We start from the raw sequence: 17,952 nt of genomic DNA, 5'->3' as shown, positions 1-17,952 counted from the left end.
CTGCTGAAGTTCCAATACTTTGGCCACCTGATTTGAAGAGCTGACTTATTGCAAAAGACCCTAATTCTGGGAAAGATTGAAAGCAAAAGGAGAAGGGGGCGACAGAGGATGAGATGGTTGGATAGCATTACCACTCAATGAACATGAGTTTGAGCAAACTCTGGGAGATACTGAAGGACAGGGAAGCTTAGCATGCTACAGTCCAAGAGATTGCAGAGAGTCAGACACAACTGAGCAACTGAACAACAAAATCTTAAAGGCATGCAAAAAAAAAAAAAAGTTGTTGTTCTCATGGCTGGAATCAACAAGACAGCTCTGCTGATCTTGCCAGAACATATTCACCTGGGTAAGTCAGCTGTAAGTGGATCTCAGCTGGCTTTGCCTAGGATGACTTGTAACTCTGCTCCATGTCTCAACCTCCAAGAAGCTAGTGCAGCCACACTATCAAGGCAAAGGCAAAAGTGGAATAGTAAGCCAGTCCAGTTATGTTTTAAACTTCTGTTTGTAGGAGTTTTGCTACATTTGTATTGACCAAAAAAGCTACATATCTAAGCCGAGAGCTACAGCAGGAAAACAAAAGCTGCATGGAGAGAAAGAGTGAAGCACTGGGGCCATTTCTGCAATCTATAGTACAAATAGATTACTAACGTATCATAACCTCCTACCCTACTTTACTAAGAGAAAGTCAGTTCAATGAGCTACTCACTATCAAGTGCCAGAACTGTCCTTGAAATTGGGACTATAAAAAATAAATGAGATACTACTAAAGAGTTTGCAGTTTGTTACTTGGAGGAAATTAAATAAATTAGCACAGTATTAAGATAAATTAAAATTCAGTGTGGTAAGTATAACACCAGATAGTTTAATGAAGTGGCACAGAAAAGACACCAATTAACTCTTTTGCCTCCTTTACCATATATTTCACAGCCAATTTAATAGATTTTTATGGAAATTAAATTTCCTCCTGATTCTGACGACATGAAGAAAAAGCTGACTGTGATTCCCCAAAGAATAGCCTCATAAAATTACATAAAAATCCTCTTTAAAAACAAAACTAAATTGTAAGTTCTATCAGGCTAGCAGAAAGGCATTTGATTCTTTTGTTGCTCAATTACACTTAGTACTCATTCAGTTTCAACCAAAATTTATTGTGTGCCTACCTGTGCAAGCTATTTTTCTGGGAATCTGCTGGGATTTGGGGAGGCCTAGGAAAGAGGACTAAACAAAGATGATTTAAAAATATGGTATCTGCCTTCAAATAACTTCCAGCTTAGTCCCACTTACTCTGAAGTCCATTGTATAAAACATATACAAGCAAAGCTGTTGGGCTTAAAGTAGAAGTTGGGAGTCTGGAGCCCCGTGTATCCCAGGCCACTCCTGAGGACACTGTCTGGAGGCTTGAAGACTCTGCATGCATGCTCAGTCGTGTCTGATTCTTTGTGGCCCTATGGACTGTAGCCCTCCAGGCTCCTCTGTCCATGAGATTTCCCAGGCAAGAATACTGGAGTGGGTTGCCATTTCCTTCTCCAGGGCATCTTCCCAACCCAAGGATCGAACTTGCACCTCCTGCATTGGCAGATGGATTCTTTACCACTGGGGCCACCTGGGAAGCCCAAGTCTAAGCCATCTCACTGCGGTCACACTGCGGAAACATGTGCCCTTGTCTCTTCAGTGCTCCCCCATATGTAGACATACGGTGACCCACTCCATACAGAAACTTCAGTGTAACATGGCATTAAATGAAGCCCGAACTAGAGTATGGTAGACCTCGAATACATATAATAGAAAGGAACTCTGACTATAGCTCAGAAATTTCCAGGTCATTAGCTCTAAATGGAATCACAACTGGAGTTCCTCTAGTACAGTTTGGGAATAAGATGATGAGTTAATCTTCCAGCTTGTGGCAGTGTGTGGCTTATTCTTAAACTTTGAAATGGAATTCTTTGAGACTTAAAGAAAGGGATATAAATACATTGCTGGATTTTCTCCATTAGTCAAGATTGTTTATGAGGGGAAAGTTACCATTGTTCTGAAATATTTTTTCCTCTAGTTAATCCACATTATTTTTAGGGGGCTTTGCCTAGAAGGAAGGCTAATTCCTTATGTTCCTTCCCCCTCTTTTAGGTCCTACTTCCATAGCTTTAAACTGTCACTTGGAATCTTTTGGGAGGGTGAAACAGAAGTGGGCAGACAAGTATTTGGAAAAAAATACTCCATAAAACTCTACCATCCTATAAATGGTTCTGTCTGGATAGATTCCTTGAGATGTGTTTTATTTCCATTAAAAACTCAAAAACTTTGAAACATTCACTGTTCACATCCCAAAGCCTGATGGGGAAAATATTCATCATCTGAAGTATTCAAGACAAGCTTGAAGAAAGAAAAGAGACGAATTGTTCACTGGACCACCTTGGGAGGCAGAAGTTCGCGCAGAGCCCAAGACGGGTGTTAAAAGCTTGTCCAAACAATGTTCCGGTCAGAAAAGAAGAGGTGGGGGAGGGACGGTGCCCAAAGCTAGCGGGTCAGTGTCATTTTCTGCTTCCTTTGCCCTCCTCTTCTCCTTCTTCGCTGTCCTGCGTGTCCTCACTTTCTTGCCAGCTCCATCCTCGCTCTTCCCACCCTCCTAACTTCCTCGTCCGTCCGGGACCGGCGACCACGCCCACCTCCCCAGAACCGAGTCGGGCGGAGGGGGGGCCCCTTCTCGTCCCCGGTCCCCACGCTCACGCCTTTCTCTCCGCCGCTCCGGCCACCCCCACACTTCCCGGCCAAAGGGGATCCTGGCCAAAGGGGCCGCCCCGGCCTCGGCCCTTCCCCGCCCCGGCCGGCCGGACCATAAAGCGCGCAGCCCTGCCGCCAGCGCACCCAGCTCCGCGGCGCCAGGACGCGAGCGCGGCCCCCGACGGCTGCCTGGACCCGCCGCGCTCGTCTCACCTGCGCCGCCCGCGGGAAGCCCGACCCGGGGCCGCGCGCCGCCCGCACGCCCAGGCGGGGGCCCAGCTGCCGAGACTCCCGCGCGCCCGCGGGGAGCGCGGAGAGCCAACATGCTGGCCCCGCGCGGAGCCACCGTCCTCCTGCTGCACCTGGCCCTGCAGCCCTGGCTGGGGGCCGGCGCCCAGGCCACCCCGCAGGGTAAGTGGGTGCGGGCCGGGCTCCGGGCCACCGAGCCCGCCGTCCCGCAGCTCCGCTGGGGCGAACGGAGGGACCAGCCCCGCGCGCTGCTCCGCCCTTGGCTCCTGGGTCCCTCCGGGCACCTCTCTGTGCCTCTCGGGCCCGAGGCAAAGCGTATTGTGCTTGGAATAGGTCATTAGAGATTAGAATTTTCGGAGGTTCGATTAACTGGCGGTGAGATCAACTCCCTATACAATAATTTGGAGGGGAGGGGGGTGTAAAATTTATTTTCAATCTAGGCAAAGAGGTGGGGTTCACTTCCAAGCTTGTAGCGCGGCCCTAGACCTCGAACACGTCCCGCCTGGAGTACGGTGAAATCTGGGTTCCCTGCCCTGCGGCACTGTGGTCCGCCCTCCCCTCAGCGGTGACATCCTAAATCCTTCGACGTTACCCTCCTCTGAGGTCACATACCTAAGAAAGGTGCAGTATTACTCTGTTGCCCTGCCACTAACCTTTTCCTGCTCCAGCTCTGCTGGGGCTTTGGGAGTTGGCTTGATCTCTTGATTCTGGAGGTAAATTGAACAGGAAGGCTAAGAAATGGGTCTTTCTCTACAGAGGTTAAAAAGTCGATAAATAACTTGAAAAGCACTTGGAAAATCAATCTTCAAACCCCTTTGTGAAAAGAACCGTTGTGCAGAAAGCACTTAAGCTTAAATAGAATTTTGGGAAGACCGAAAGGAAGAAGTTATTTAACCAAGAAAAGATCTTAGGGCTCTAATTGGCTAGCCAGTGATAGCCTTCATCTGTTTGAAATTGATGCCTGGGGTTAATTTCTTTCCGGCTAAGGAAATAAAACTTGAAGTAAAAATTGCTATTTCTAGGAAGCCAGAATCGAGATTGCTTGTCCTGGCCCCTTCCCCTCCCACTGCAGTAATTACCCGTTTAAACTTTGCATTTCACCAAGTAACTCATTCTGATTCCAGACGGGGAGACCAGAATTGTATTGTCAGGGGGTACTGAACTGCTTTTAGTTTTGAGTTGAAATGTTTAAAACACTGTAGTTTATTCATTGTAACCTTCTGGGAAGATAAGAAAGGAAACCTTTTTTTTAAAAAAATTAATGTATAGTTGGCATATAATGTCATGTTAAAGTGTACAACATAATGATTTGATAATTGTATACATTGCAAAACATTCACCACAAGTCTAGTTAATATCTGTGGCCAGACATGGCTGCAGTTTTTTTCCTTATGATGAGGACTTTAAGATCTACTCTCTTAGCAACTCTCAAATATGCAATACAGTACTATTAACTGTAGTCACCAGGCTGTACGTTATATCCTCACGGCTTATTTTATAACTAGAAGTTTGTCCCTTTTGGCCTTCTCCGTCTGTTTCACCCCCACAACCACCACTCCCACTTCTGGCAACCATTAGTCTGTTCTCTGCATTCTATGAGATTCTTCTTGTTTGTTTGTTTTTAAGATTCCACATGTGAGATCATACGTAATTTGTTTTTCCCCCACCTGACTTAATTGCACTTAGCATAATACCCATGAAGTCCATCCATGTTGTTATAAATGGCAAGATTTCATTCCTTTTTTATGATTGGATAATACTCTCATATATGTGTCTATACACATATATATGTCATTTTCTTTATCCATTCATCCATTGATAGACACAGGTTGTTTTCATATCTTGGCTATTATAAATAGTGCTGTGATGAATAACTCCATGTATCTTTTGGAGTTAATGGTTTCATTTTCTTTGGATAAATACCCAGGGGTAGAATTGCTGGATCATTGATGCTTTTGAACTGTGGTGTTGGAGAAGACTCTTGAGAGTCCCTTGGACTGCAAGGAGATCCAACCAGTCCATCCTAAAGGAGATAAGTCCTGGGTGTTCATTGGAAGGACTGATGCTGAAGCTGAAACTCCAATACTTTGGCCACCTCATGCGAAGAGTTGACTCATTGGAAAAGACCCTGATGCTGGGAGGGATTGGGGGCAGGAGGAGAAGGGGACGACAGAGGATGAGATGGCTGGATGGCATCACCGACTCGATGGGCATGAGTTTGAGTAAACTCCGGGAGTTGGTGATGGACAGGGAGGCCTGGTGTGCTGCGGTTCATGGGGTCGCAAAGAGTCGGACACGACTGAGCGACTGAACTGAACTGAACTGATGGTAGTTCTATTTTTAATTTTTTGAGAAACCTTCATACTGTTTTCCATAGTGACTGCACCAACTTGCATTCCCACCAGTGGTGTACAAGTGTTCCCTTTTACCCACATTCTCACCAACACTTGCTGTTTCTTGTCTTTTTAATAATAGCCATTCTAACAGGTGTAAGGTAACATGTCACTATGGTTTTGATTTGCATTTCTCTGGTTATTAGTGATGTTGGGCATCTGCTCATATATACGCTGGCTGGCTGTCTTCTTTGGGGAAAAGTTTGTTTGGATTTTCTGCCCAATTTTAAATATATTTGGTTGTAGTTCTTTGTTGTTTTGCTTGTCTTTTCTGTTGAGTTGTATGAATTCATTATGTGTTTTGGATATTAACTACAGCAGAGATGTGATGTGCAGATGTTTTCTCCCACTCCATAGGTTGCGTTTTCATTTCACTGGTTTCCCTTGCTGTATAGATGCCTTTTAGTTTCATGTAGTCTCACTTGTTTACTTTTCTTTGTTGCCTTTGCTTTTGGTGTCAGAAGGAAGCTTTTTAACACAATTCAAAAACTTTCTTATTGCAGACATTATTTAACATGTTTGAATTCATGGGTCTAATATTTTGTGTTACTCGATTTCTTGACATTTGAACACGCAACTTCATGGTGTGCAGGTATGGATTTTGCTTCTCCTGAGACAGAGCTGCCTGTTTTGTGGAGACTTGAAATCAGGCTTTACCTACATTATCTGGTTAATTTAATTGCTGTAGATGATCTGATTAAGTCAAATTTCTGATAGATTCCTTTATTGAATTGATTAGTCTTGCAGCTATCAGCTCAGCTGAAAAATTTTCTTGTTTCCTTTTTCCTCTGAGCTGCTTTACTAGTCTTATTAGTAAGTATTTGATTTTCATGACATGGTGGTTGGGCTTATTGGTAGCAGTAATTTCACCTGTAACACTAGAAGATTGTGCTTGGATCTTGGCACTATTACTGAAGTGTAATAACATTAATAGAAACTTGTAGTGCCTCATTTCCTTTTCAGAATGCTCTCCAAACTCATTACTAACTAATCCCAACTCTGCCTCTTGAGAGCGAAGACAGTGGATTAGAAGAACCATACAGATTGAAATGTGGTTGATTTACTTGGAGGTGAATTATGAAGTAATCATGGTCAAAGCAACAATCAGGAATACCAAGAGTTTAGTTCTGCATGCAGTTCCCATCCTTGAAACACACATCTCTTTCCTGAAGATGTCTTGTCCTAGAGGGAACTTTTAAATATGTTATCTTATTTCCCTTCTCTTTCACTGGTGAAAATATAAAGTTTCCAGTTCTCTGTAAGTGTAAAAATTCTCCACCCCCTCTTGAAGTATACTGGGCAGCAATCCTCACGTTTGGGGAATGTGGGACACAAGAAAGAACATAATAGATAATCTGCTTTCCAACACTGCTAGAGTTAATTTCACTAATTGTGAAAGTTTCTCAGTATACATGAAAGCATACAGATCCAACCTGAAGACAGATCATCTTATAAAAAGAGTAGACATTCCTAAGTAACTAGGCTTTTACCTATTTCTTTTGTAACTATTTTTTCTTAGAAAAGTAATACATCTTAATTGTAAAAAAAAAAAACAACAACAGAAAATTGGATAAACAAAAGGAAGTTTAAAATGTAAATATAATCATACAGCCCAGAGATAGGTACTATTCATGTTAGCATTTTGTCATATTGCTTTTCAGTTCTTTTTGTAGTGTAGATCAGTCGCTCAGTCATGTCCGACTCTTTGCGACCCCATGGACTGCAGCACGCCAGGCTTCCCTGTCCATCACCAAATCCCAGAGTTTACTCAAACTCATGTCCATTGATTCGGTGATGCCATCAAACCATCTCATCCTCTATCGTCCCCTTCTCCTCCCGCTTTCAATCTTTCCCAGGATCAGGGTCTTTTCAATGAATCAGTGGCCAAAGTATTGGAGTTTCAGCTTCAGCATCAGTCCTTCCAGTGAATATTCAGGACTGATTTCCTTTAGGATGGACTGGTTGGATCTCCTTGTAGTTCAAGGGACTCTCAAGAGTCTCCTCCAATGCCACAGTTCAAAAGCATCAATTTTTCAGTGCTCAGCTTTCTTTATAGTCCAACTCTCACATCCATACATGACTACTGGAAAACCATAGCTTTGACTATGGTTTGACTGGACCTTTGTTGGCAGAGTAATGTCTCTGCTTTTTAATATGCTGTCTAGGTTGGTCATAGCTTTTCTTCCAAGGAGCAAGCATCTTTTAATTTAATGACTGCAGTCACCATCTGCAGTGATTTTGGAGCCCAAGAAAATAAAGTCTGTCACTGTTCCCATTGTTTCCCCACCTATTTGCCATGAAGTGATGGGACCAGATGCCAAGATCTTAGTTTTTGAATGTTGAGCTTTAAGCCAGCTTTTTCACTCTCTTCTTTCACTTTCATCAAGAGGCTTTTTAGTTCTTTGCTTTCTGCCATAAGGGTGGTATCATCTGTATATCTGAGGTTATTGACATTTCTCCTGGCAATCTTGATCCCAGCTTGTGCTTCATCCAGCCCAGCGTTTCTCATGATGTACTCTGCATTAAAGTTAAATAAGCAGGGTGACAATATACAGCCTTGATGTACTACTTTCCCAATTTCAAACCAGTCTGTTCCATGTCCAGTTCTAACTGTTGCTTCCTGACCTGCATATAGATTTCTCAAGAGGCAGGTAAGGTGGTCTGGTATTCCCATCTCTTTAAGAATTTTCCACAGTTTGTTGTGATCCACACAGTCAAAGGCTTTGGCACAGCCAATAAAGCAGAAGTAGATGTTTTTCTGGAACTCTCCTGCTTTTTCAATGATCCAACGGATGTTGGCAATTTGATCTCTGGTTCCTCTGCCTTTTCTAAATCCAGCTTGAACATCTGGAAGGTCATGGTTCATGTACTGTGGAAGCCTTGCTTGGAGAATTTTGAGTGTTACTTTGCTAGCGTGTGAGATGAGTACAATTGTGTGGTAGTTTGAGCATTCTTTGGCACTGCCTTTCTTTGGGATTGGAATGAAAACTGACCTTTTCCACTCCTGTGGCCACTGCTGAGTTTTCCAAATTTGCTATCATCTTGAGTGTAGCACTTTCACAGCATCATCTTTTAGAATTTGAAATAGCTCAACTGGAATTCTATCACCTCCACTAGCTTTGTTCGTAGTGATGCTTTGTAAGGCCCACTTGACTTCACATTCCAGGATGTCTGGCTCTAGGTGAGTGATCACACCATCGTGATTATCTGGGTCGTGAAGATCTATTTTGTATAGTTCTTCTGTGTATTCTTGCCACCTCTTCTTAACATTTTCTGCTTCTGTTAGGTCCATACCATTTCTGTCCTTTATTGTGCCCATCTTTGCATGAAATGTTCCCTTGGTATCTCTAATTTTCTTGAAGAGATCTCTCGTTTTTCCCATTCTATTGATTTCCTCTATTTATTTGCATTGATCTCTGAGGAAGGCTTTCTTATCTCTCCTTGCTATTCTTTGGAACCCTGCATTCAAATGGGTATATCTTTCCTTTTCTCTTTTGCCTTTAGCTTCTCTTCTTTTCTCAGCTATTTGTAAGTCCTCCTCAGACAACCATTTTGCCTTTTTGCACTTCTTTTTCTTGGGGATGGTCTTGATCTCTGCCTCCTGTACAATGTCACAAACATCCATCCATAGTTCTTCAGGCACTCTGTCTATCAGATCTAATCCCATGAATCTATTTCTCACTTCCACTGTATAATTGTAAGGGATTTGATTTAGGTCTTACTTGAATGGTCTAGTGGTTTTCCCTACTTTCTTCAATTTAAGTCTGAATTTGGCAGTAAGGAGTTCATGATCTGAGCCACAGTCAGCTCCCGGTCTTATTTTTGCTGACTGTATAGAGCCTCTCCATCTTTGGCTGCAAAGAATATAATCATTCTGATTTCAGTGTTGACCAATTGGTGATGTCCATGTGCAGAGTCTTGTCTTGTGTTATTGGAAGAGGGTGTTTGCTATGACCAGTGTGTTCTCTTGGCAAAACTCTGTTAGCCTTTGCCCTACTTCATTCTGTACTCCAGGGTCAAGTTTGCCTATTACTCCACGTATCTCTTGACTTCCTACTTTTGCATTCCAGTCCCCTATAAAGAAAAGGACTTCTTTTTTGGGTGTTAGTTCTAGAAGGTCTTGTAGGTCTTCATAGAACCATTCAACTTCAGCTTCTTTAGCATTACTAGTTGGGACATAGACTTGGATTACTGTGATAATCTTTCTCCCCTTAATATGTCATGAGCATCTTTCCCTTGTAAGTATTCAGCTGTGTTACCCTTTTCAATAGGTAGTATTCCTCTTTTGGGGTGGACCAGAATTTCCTGGGTAGCTCAGCTGGTAAAGAATCCGCCTGCAGTGCAGGAGACCCTGGTTCGATTCCTGGTTGGGAAGATCCCCTGGAGAAGTGATAGGCTCCCCACCCCAGTATTCTTGGGCTTCCCTGGTGGCTCAGACAGTGGAGAATCTGCCTGCAATTTGAGAGACCTGGGTTCTATCCCTGGGTTGGGAAGATCCCCTGGAGGAGGGCATGGCAACCCACTCCAGTATGTTAGCCTGGAGAATTGTCATGGACAGGGAAGCCTGTCTGGCTACAGTCCATGGGGTCGCAAAGAGTTGGATGAGACTAAGTGCAGCATAAAATATATTTAGCCAGGGCTCTAGCTTAGGACACTTGATTGTTTCCAGTGTTTTGAAATTGTAGATTATTTATTGAACATTTGCAGTGCCACAGGATGACTTAGGATGGCTGAACCCTTGTAATCTCTGTCAAACCCTACTATCTCTGGTAAAGAGAGGTGAAATGCTATGCCAGCAAAGATCCAAGGTTCCCACCTCTTCCAATTAGATTTTCACGTAACTCCTTCCTATGTAGAAGCTTTAGACCTAATACTGGTGGTGAATCTCCTTGGACCTAAATACATTACTGTGTTATCCATTATTGTCTTAAGATAAATTCCTTTAGTAGAGTCACTAAGTCAAAGAGCATGTGTGTCTTAGGATCTTTGATACTGTTTTTTAAACTGGCTTCAAAGTGTTTATTCTAGTGTAAATTTTTACCCACTGGTTTGTGAGTACCCAGTTCCCCGAATTCTCACCGACAGTTGGCTATTGTTGTATTTATTGTTTTTTCAGAGGAAGCAGAGACCAAGTCAATCACTGGAGTATTCTTTGTCTAGAGGATTTCAGCTTCTGTGGTTTAGGTAATAGAGTTGGTTTCCTCTATCTAGGCCTGGGGCCCAGAGAACTGAGCCCAAATGAAGTAAATCTGCATCTTTATTTTCTATTTGAGCTACTTAATGACCGTGCATCCATCAGGGGACAGGATGAGAAAACATTTGAAAATTAAAGGGTTATTGCTATAGAAAGCATTGAGAATGCTCTGTGAAGCCTCAGTATGTTTCAGGAAAAGTATTAAAGGCACAGACTAGTCTGCAAACAAACCAGAAACCCTGGTGTTACCGCTTCCCCTGTCTAGTCACTATGTTTTTTCAGTTTGATGAGGGAAACAATACCTTAATGTGTTTTTTGACGTTTGTTTATTTATGTATGGCTGTGCTCTGTGTTTTTTGCTGGGCTAGGGCTGTCTCTGGTTGCGGGGAGCAGGGCTCCCCTCCCTTGCCCTGTGCAGGCTTCTCATTGTGGAGGCTTCTCTTGTTGAGCACAAGCTCTTGGCACACAGGCTTCAGTAGTTGCGGTGTGTGGGCTCCTTGGTTGTGCCTTGCGAGCTCTAGGGCACTGGCTCAGCAGTTGTGGCACACGCATTTAGTTGCCCTGCAGCATGTGGGATCTTCTCAGAGCAGGGATCGAACCAGGGTCCCCTGCGTTGGCAGGTATATTCTTAACTGGATCACCAGGGGGAAGCCCTACCTTCAGGTTTAAGTTAGCAATTCCTTCATCGTTAGTTAAGCATGGGAACACATTATTTATGTACTCATTCGCCCATGTAATACCTTTTCTGTAAATTGTTTTTGCATGTTATATGCCCATTTTTTTTCTGTTAGGGTGCTTATTTCATTGATTTGTAAGAACTCTTTATAAACTACGAATACTATGACCGTCTTTAGTAACCAGATTATTATATCCAGAAAACAGCTCTGGAGCCTGAAGTTCTTGCAGGCTGTGGAATTGTTCAAACAATTTTGCATAAACCAAAAGAAATACTAGGTAACAGTCTAGCGAGAGTTACCAAAATTTGGCCTTTGCCTTTGAAATTAACTGGGCACACTTTTTTTTTATACCTTTCATAAAGTTTAAAAGAGCAGCTGGCTTGTATCAAAGGCAACTTGTACAATATAAATTTAGATTCTAGATTTTGTAGACCAACTCTGTTGGGTTACAGTCAAGAGATAGAAAGCACGTTGTACTCTTTTGTTTCTATTTTGTTTCCACATTGTCAGAGTCAGGATTTCTTAGCAGAGAAATATTGGAGAACTGTAAATGCACAAAGGCACACTTAGGTCCTACAAAGGTAGCAAATTGTTTTGTTGACACTGTATCTCCCACCACACCCATGCTTTATGTGGCATTCCCCTGTTGTCATTTATTACTGACCAGGAATCGACAGTTGGATTTGGTCCAGGAGGCACCTGAGGGATCCCAAGGCAGAAATTCACTACTAGGGGACATAAGAAAAACAGCGACTTGGATACTCTTACCTGTACGCATACGTGCATGCTGAGGTTGCTTCAGTCATGTCCAGCTCTCTGCGATCCCGTGGACTATAGCCCGCCAGGCTCCTCTGTCCATGGGATTCTCCAGGCAGGAGTACTGGAGTGGGTTGTCATGCCCTCCTCCAGGGGATCATCCAGACCCAAGGATCAAACCTGCTTTGTCTCTTCTGTCTCCTATGTTGGCAGGTGGGTTCTTTACCACTAGCCCCAGCTGGGAAGCCCATGTTCTCTCCTGATCCCCCACATACTAAACATTTAGTGTTTTTCCTGATGGGCATTTTCAGAGTCACTTCTTCAGGCAAAATGGGTTTGCAAATTTTGTCTTCTCTTGGGGTCTATAACTTGGTGATGAATATTGTGCTATATTTCTTCTGGCTCAAATATCCAGTCACTGTAGAGTGATAAGAGAGAGCTGGTGAGTTTGACAATGTGGAAAAATGATTGTAATATCAGTTTAATTTATTGCTTACTGTGAAAATTATTCCCCCTCAAAAAAAAAAAAAACAACAACAAAACATGTTTGTCCCTAAGTTAAACCTTTCACTGATTGTCCTTGTCTTCCCATTCTCCCCAGTCTTTGACCTTCTCCCATCTGCCAGCCAGAGGCTGAATCCAAGTGTTCTGCAGCCAATCCTGACAGACCCCACTCTGAACGAGCTCTATGTGATCTCCACCTTCAAGCTACAGTCGAAAAGCTCAGCCACCATCTTCGGCCTTTACTCTTCAGCTGACCACAGCAAATATTTTGAATTTACTGTCATGGGACGCTTAAACAAAGGTAAGCAAGTTTGTAGAAATAATTTTCTTAAAAATCCTCTCTGCCTCTTCCAGGATTTGGGGGGGGTCTTCTTTCCTTTAGGTGGTTCCATCCACCATTCATTTCAACTTTCAATACCAAATTCTTCTAATTGTATATTTATCTGTACAGGGAGGGTGGGTTGATATCTGGAGAAAGAAGGAAGACTGCTTATGGCCAAAATGCGCTTTGGGATTGCCCCATTATTCTGGATCCAGTTCCTGAAGGGACAGGACCCAGGGCAATTAAGCCACTATATTAGTTCGATCTGCTGTAACACATACCATAAACTCCATAAAGTCTGTGGCTTAAGCAATAGACTTTAATTTCCCATAGTACCGGAGACTGGTAAGTCCAGGGTCAAGCTGCCAGCAGATTGGGTGCCTGGTCAGAGCCTGTGTGCTGGCTTGTAAATGGCCACCTTCTCACTGTGTCCTCACATGGCCTTCCCTCGGTGTGTACTGGTGGAGAGAGAGAAAGAGAAAACTCTGTCTTCCTTTTCTTATACGGACACTGATGCCATCAGGAGGGCCCTACCCTCATGACCTCATCTAAACCGAATTACCTCCCAGAGGTCCACTTCCTAATACCGTCACGCTGAGGACCAGGGCTTCAACATATGAATTTGAGGGGAACACAAGCACTCAGCCTGTAATAGCCACTCACCCCATTCTTCGTGCTCCGGTAGAGGCATGTGGCCAGGACTTGATGGAGACAATACATCTCACAGGTGGAACTAAATGAACGGCTCTCTTTTCTACCTGTTTTGGGCCAATTTACACAGATCTGTCACTTGGTTGTTCCCCCTGCTGTCAAATGTTTCTCTGTCAAAGTGAGTTACTACGGTATACTAAGAATGACTCCCAGAGAAGAAGGTCACTGTTTTTCCATCTCCTCCTCTTCTGCCCGTGCCCTGGGGACAGCACCTGTTCCTGCTTATTGAGGAATGTGACAGATACGTGTCTGTGCTGCCTGATGTTTTTAATAAAAAAAAAAGAGGAGGATTGGTCCTTCCTGCAGAGATTTTTTATTTATTTCAATTTGCTTTACAAAGGAGATCCTTCGAGCACTTCAGACTCTCTCAGACTCTAATTGTGATTGAACACTTAAAGCTGCAGGTGTTAGGAACTGAAAGAAACTCCTAATTCTTAGCGTTCATGGGACAATAGAGTTAAAAGCCAAAAGGAACGGGCTTTTAGTGCCTTCTTTTATGTCAGTTTCCAGTATCCTCCTTCCCTCCTCCCACTCCCACCCAACACTCAAGTCTGCTTTCTCGGTTCCTCTTGGCCTCTCAGGGGCTGGGGTGCGGTTTCAGATCATGGAAGGAGTTGGGGACCTGGTTTGTGATTTAGCTGATGGTTCAACCATTCCTGCTCCCTTTGCCCCACCTGAAGCTGTGTTGGGAGGTCAATTCCCCCATCTCTCTACCTTGGTTCTGATAACCCCATTTTGCCTCAGATCTACCGAAGGAACAGCTCGTCTTCTGAGAACCCAAGCTATTCAGTTTATATAAAAACCACCCTGCTCTTTAGAGGAGGAGCTTCCCTTTTGGGAAGCTATCTAAACTATTTTAAATGCTCTGGAAGGTTTCTCTTTTAGCTCACTCAGCTTAGCGGCTAAAAGGCCCTCGGTAGAGTGAAAAACTCTGCCTCTAGGTTTTCACTCTCACTGAATCTCACTCTACTTCTAAATCTGCCATAGTGGAAAAACAGGAAGAAACTCCCCCTCCGCCTGAACTGATTTCTTTCTATTTGCTCCGTGGAGGCTGGGGGAATGCTAGATGCTTGGGCAGGTAGATGCTTTTCCTTTGAAGAGTCATCAGTGAGTCAGCTGTTAATACCAGCTGATTTCCATGTTACAGGAGAAAAAAGAGGAAATGATTGTGCATACCTCTCCACCTGCCAGCCTACTAGAAAAGATAAATAGCTCTTAGAAAAAAATATTTTTTTAAAAGGAGTCCTATGACAATTCTCAGAAAACGAAGAGGAATTTATACCGAAATTAGAGTTGGGAGAGTTGAAGAATTTGACATACAAGTTTCCCTGGAGCAGTGGGAAAAAATGCCAAGATTTGCCATCACTGAAAGGTCTCGGAAGGAGCAACAGCACATTCTGACTGGAACAAGAAAGGGAAGTCAGTGGGTCCATCAGGTCCAAGAAAAAGATGTGGTGTGTGGTTGCAACTCCCTGTGGAGGTGTTCAGAGGCGGTGTTGGGTTGCATCCTGGACACCTGTACGTCTTGTTGCCCAACCTCAAGACTGAACAAAGAGCCCAGAAATGGCAACAGACATCACTGGTTTACGGGAAAGGGGCTCTTACAAGTCTGCAGCAAAAGGTCCTGGAGAGACATCCCACTGTATCTGGCAGACAGCAGGCAGGACATGGCAGCAATCTTGGCTGTTCAGGGGATACGGAGGCTACCATTTGTAGGGGGAGCTGACAACTGGTTGACTGTCAGTTACCAGGGAAACCCGCAGCTGGGACACATCTCTCACAGCCCCCCTGAGATTAATGACCTCAGATTAACTAAAGGCAGATGTAATGTTACTGAGTCCAAGTTCACTCTGCTTGCCACATGACAGGCCAGTGAATCGTGAGACAGGTGTCCAGGCAAGGAATATGGCTTTTTTCAGAAAGCTGGCAGACCGAGAGAATGGCAGGGTAGTGTCTCCAAAAAATCGTCTTTTCAGGGACTGGATGCCAGTTCGTTTTATGGAACAGAGTGGGAAAGGCGGTGAGGAAGTAACGTAAAAAGGCCACTTGTTTTGCAGAACAGGAGAGGATGTGTTAACTTCTTCTTTTCTGCAGCCAGGCACAGGTGAGCGGAGTCAGATTGTCGCCCTGTGAGCTGAACACAGCCACTTTAACATTCAGGCGGAGGGACAGTGTTCCCTGAGGCAGGCCGTCATCTATGGTTATATTAACAACAGCAACAGAAAGCAAAGGTTATGGTGAAACAGATCACCAGCCCAGGTGGGATGCACGAGACAAGTGCTTGGGCCTGGTGCACTGGGAAGACCCAGAGGAATCGGGTGGAGAGGGAGATGGGAGGGGGGATCGGGATGGGAAAAAAAAAAAGGAAGAAAAAAAAAAATAAAATAATTTAAAAAAAAAAGAAAGCAAAGGTTAAAGTCAAAGAAACCAATCCAACATGAGTCGGAATCGACTCTTCCCTGTTACAGTAATACATTTAGTAAACCAGCTGGTGGAGTTGCCCAAGGATTAGAACAGTCACTAGTTGGGGCAAGGGGTGAGCACAGTCATCTGAGTAGGGAGTGGGGGAAGCAGGCACCAGGCGAGCAAGGGATCACAGGACGTCTTCGGTGGCCTGACCCTTCGGGGACCCATGCACCCCCTGCTGTGATTTGTGGAGGGTGGGGAAGAATCACCTTCCTGAAAGGTGAACCCCAGTCATCATTCAGCTGACTCGGCTCAGCTAATCTTCATGGAGAATAGTGAAACAGAAGTCAAGATATATCTCTTGTGACTAGAAGCACTGGAGTAGGAAATAGGACACATCTTTCCCCCTATGGTTTGGGAGAGGGCGACTGCACAGATGGTATCCAAGAGCAAGGTTTGGTCATCTGGGCCCTAGATGAGCTCCTATGAGAAACTCAAGCGTTTCCCGTGAGAGCTGCAAAGAAGGGAGTTTGCCCCTGGGCTCTCTGTTTCTCTCTGACTCTGTTTTTTGGGCTCCAAAATCACTGCAGATGGTGACTGCAGCCATGAAATTAAAAGACGCTTGCTGCTTGGAAGAAAAACTATGACAAACCTAGACAGCATATTAAGTAGCAGAGACATCACATTGCTGACAAAGGTCCATCTAGTCAAAGCTATGGTTTTTTTCAGTAGTCACATATGGATGTGAGAGTTGGACCATAAAGAAAGCTGAGCACTGATGCTTTTGAACTGTGGTGTTGGAGAAGCCTCTTGAGAGTCCCTTGGACTGCAAGGAGATCCAACCAGTCTGATTTCTAAAGGAAATGTCATTGGAAGGACTGATGCTGAAGCTGAAACACCAATACGTTGACCAACTGATGCAAAGAACTGACTCATTGGAAAAGACCCCAATGCTGGGAAAGATTGAGGGCAGGAGGAGAAGGGGATGACAGAGGATGAGATGGTTGGATGGCATCACCGACTCAGTGGACACGAGTTTGAGCAAGCTCCAGGAGTTGGTGATAGGGAAGCCTGGTGTGCTGCAGTCCATGGGGTCGCAGAGAGTTGGACCCAACTGAGCGACTGAACTGAACTCTCTGTTTCTCATTCTCCAAGTCATCTTCTCACGGCTGCCTCATTACTGTCCACAAGGCGTAACTTGGATCTAGTTATATCTGACCCCGGAGACCTAGGGTGACTTCCCATCCCAAACTGAGTAAGACAGACACATCCCTGCTGGGCATTCAGAGCTTTCCGCTGCCTGATTCCCAAGCAGCCTTTCCAGTTTATCCGTCCTTCCAGCCGTCCATGCAGCCCATGTTTCCATGGGATGGATTTAACTACGGTTCCCTGGACTCAGGCGCGCTGTCTCTCCTTTTCTGTCCTTTTGCTCTTGCCCTCTGCTGCCCACGTTGCGTGCCCTGCCCCGTCTCCAGATACTGAAATCTTCCGCATGCAAGGCACATCTCACACTCCTCCTGACACCTTTCCTTATAACTTTGCACCTCCACAGAAGGCACCACTCTTAATCTGCCTTGGATTTGAATGACTTATATGCCTTTTCTCCAGTAGGTTATAAGCCCCCTTAAGGTGGGGACTGAACATCCCTTAACCCCCTTTGTGTCTGCTGCAGCACAAAGCGCAGTGCCCTGTACATGGAGCGTCTCATGAAGAGCCTGCGTAGAACAAATGGAGGCTGAGAATCAGAGCAGCTCTGCTAGGAAAACACTTGTGGGAATTCTAGATGCACACAAGGTCTGTCACTTAGCAGGTCTGGCTCAGAATCACCTTTGAGTGAATGAGTGTTGAAGACCATTTGGATGCAGATGTAAAAGAAATGCAGGTAGTGTCTCTGATAGAAATGATCTATCAGATTATTAGTAACACAGGTGATATAATCTTGATAGAAATGAGCATTCTGTAGAAACCACCTGGGCTGGGTAGAAGATATGATTGATTTTCTTGAATCTGGCATACAGACAA

General features: G+C 44.3%; 1 protein-coding gene across 1 annotated transcript in view; it reads left to right on the top strand.

Annotated features, from left to right (window-relative positions):
* Positions 1-2,590: 2,590 nt before the first annotated feature.
* THBS4 (thrombospondin 4) overlaps positions 2,591-17,952 on the top strand; it is a 55,344-nt gene continuing 39,982 nt past the window's right edge. The window contains exons 1-2 of the mRNA XM_043920322.1: positions 2,591-3,129; positions 12,589-12,792. Coding sequence (XP_043776257.1) covers positions 3,042-3,129; positions 12,589-12,792 — 292 coding nt within the window. The 5' untranslated portion in view covers positions 2,591-3,041. The remainder of the gene's footprint in view (positions 3,130-12,588; positions 12,793-17,952) is intronic.

This window comes from Cervus elaphus, chromosome 12, assembly GCF_910594005.1.
Source record: "Cervus elaphus chromosome 12, mCerEla1.1, whole genome shotgun sequence".
In the NCBI taxonomy this organism is placed as follows: Eukaryota; Metazoa; Chordata; class Mammalia; order Artiodactyla; family Cervidae; genus Cervus; species Cervus elaphus.
The sequence above is the reverse complement of the archived record's forward strand: the minus strand, read 5'-3'. Positions and strand labels throughout refer to the sequence as shown.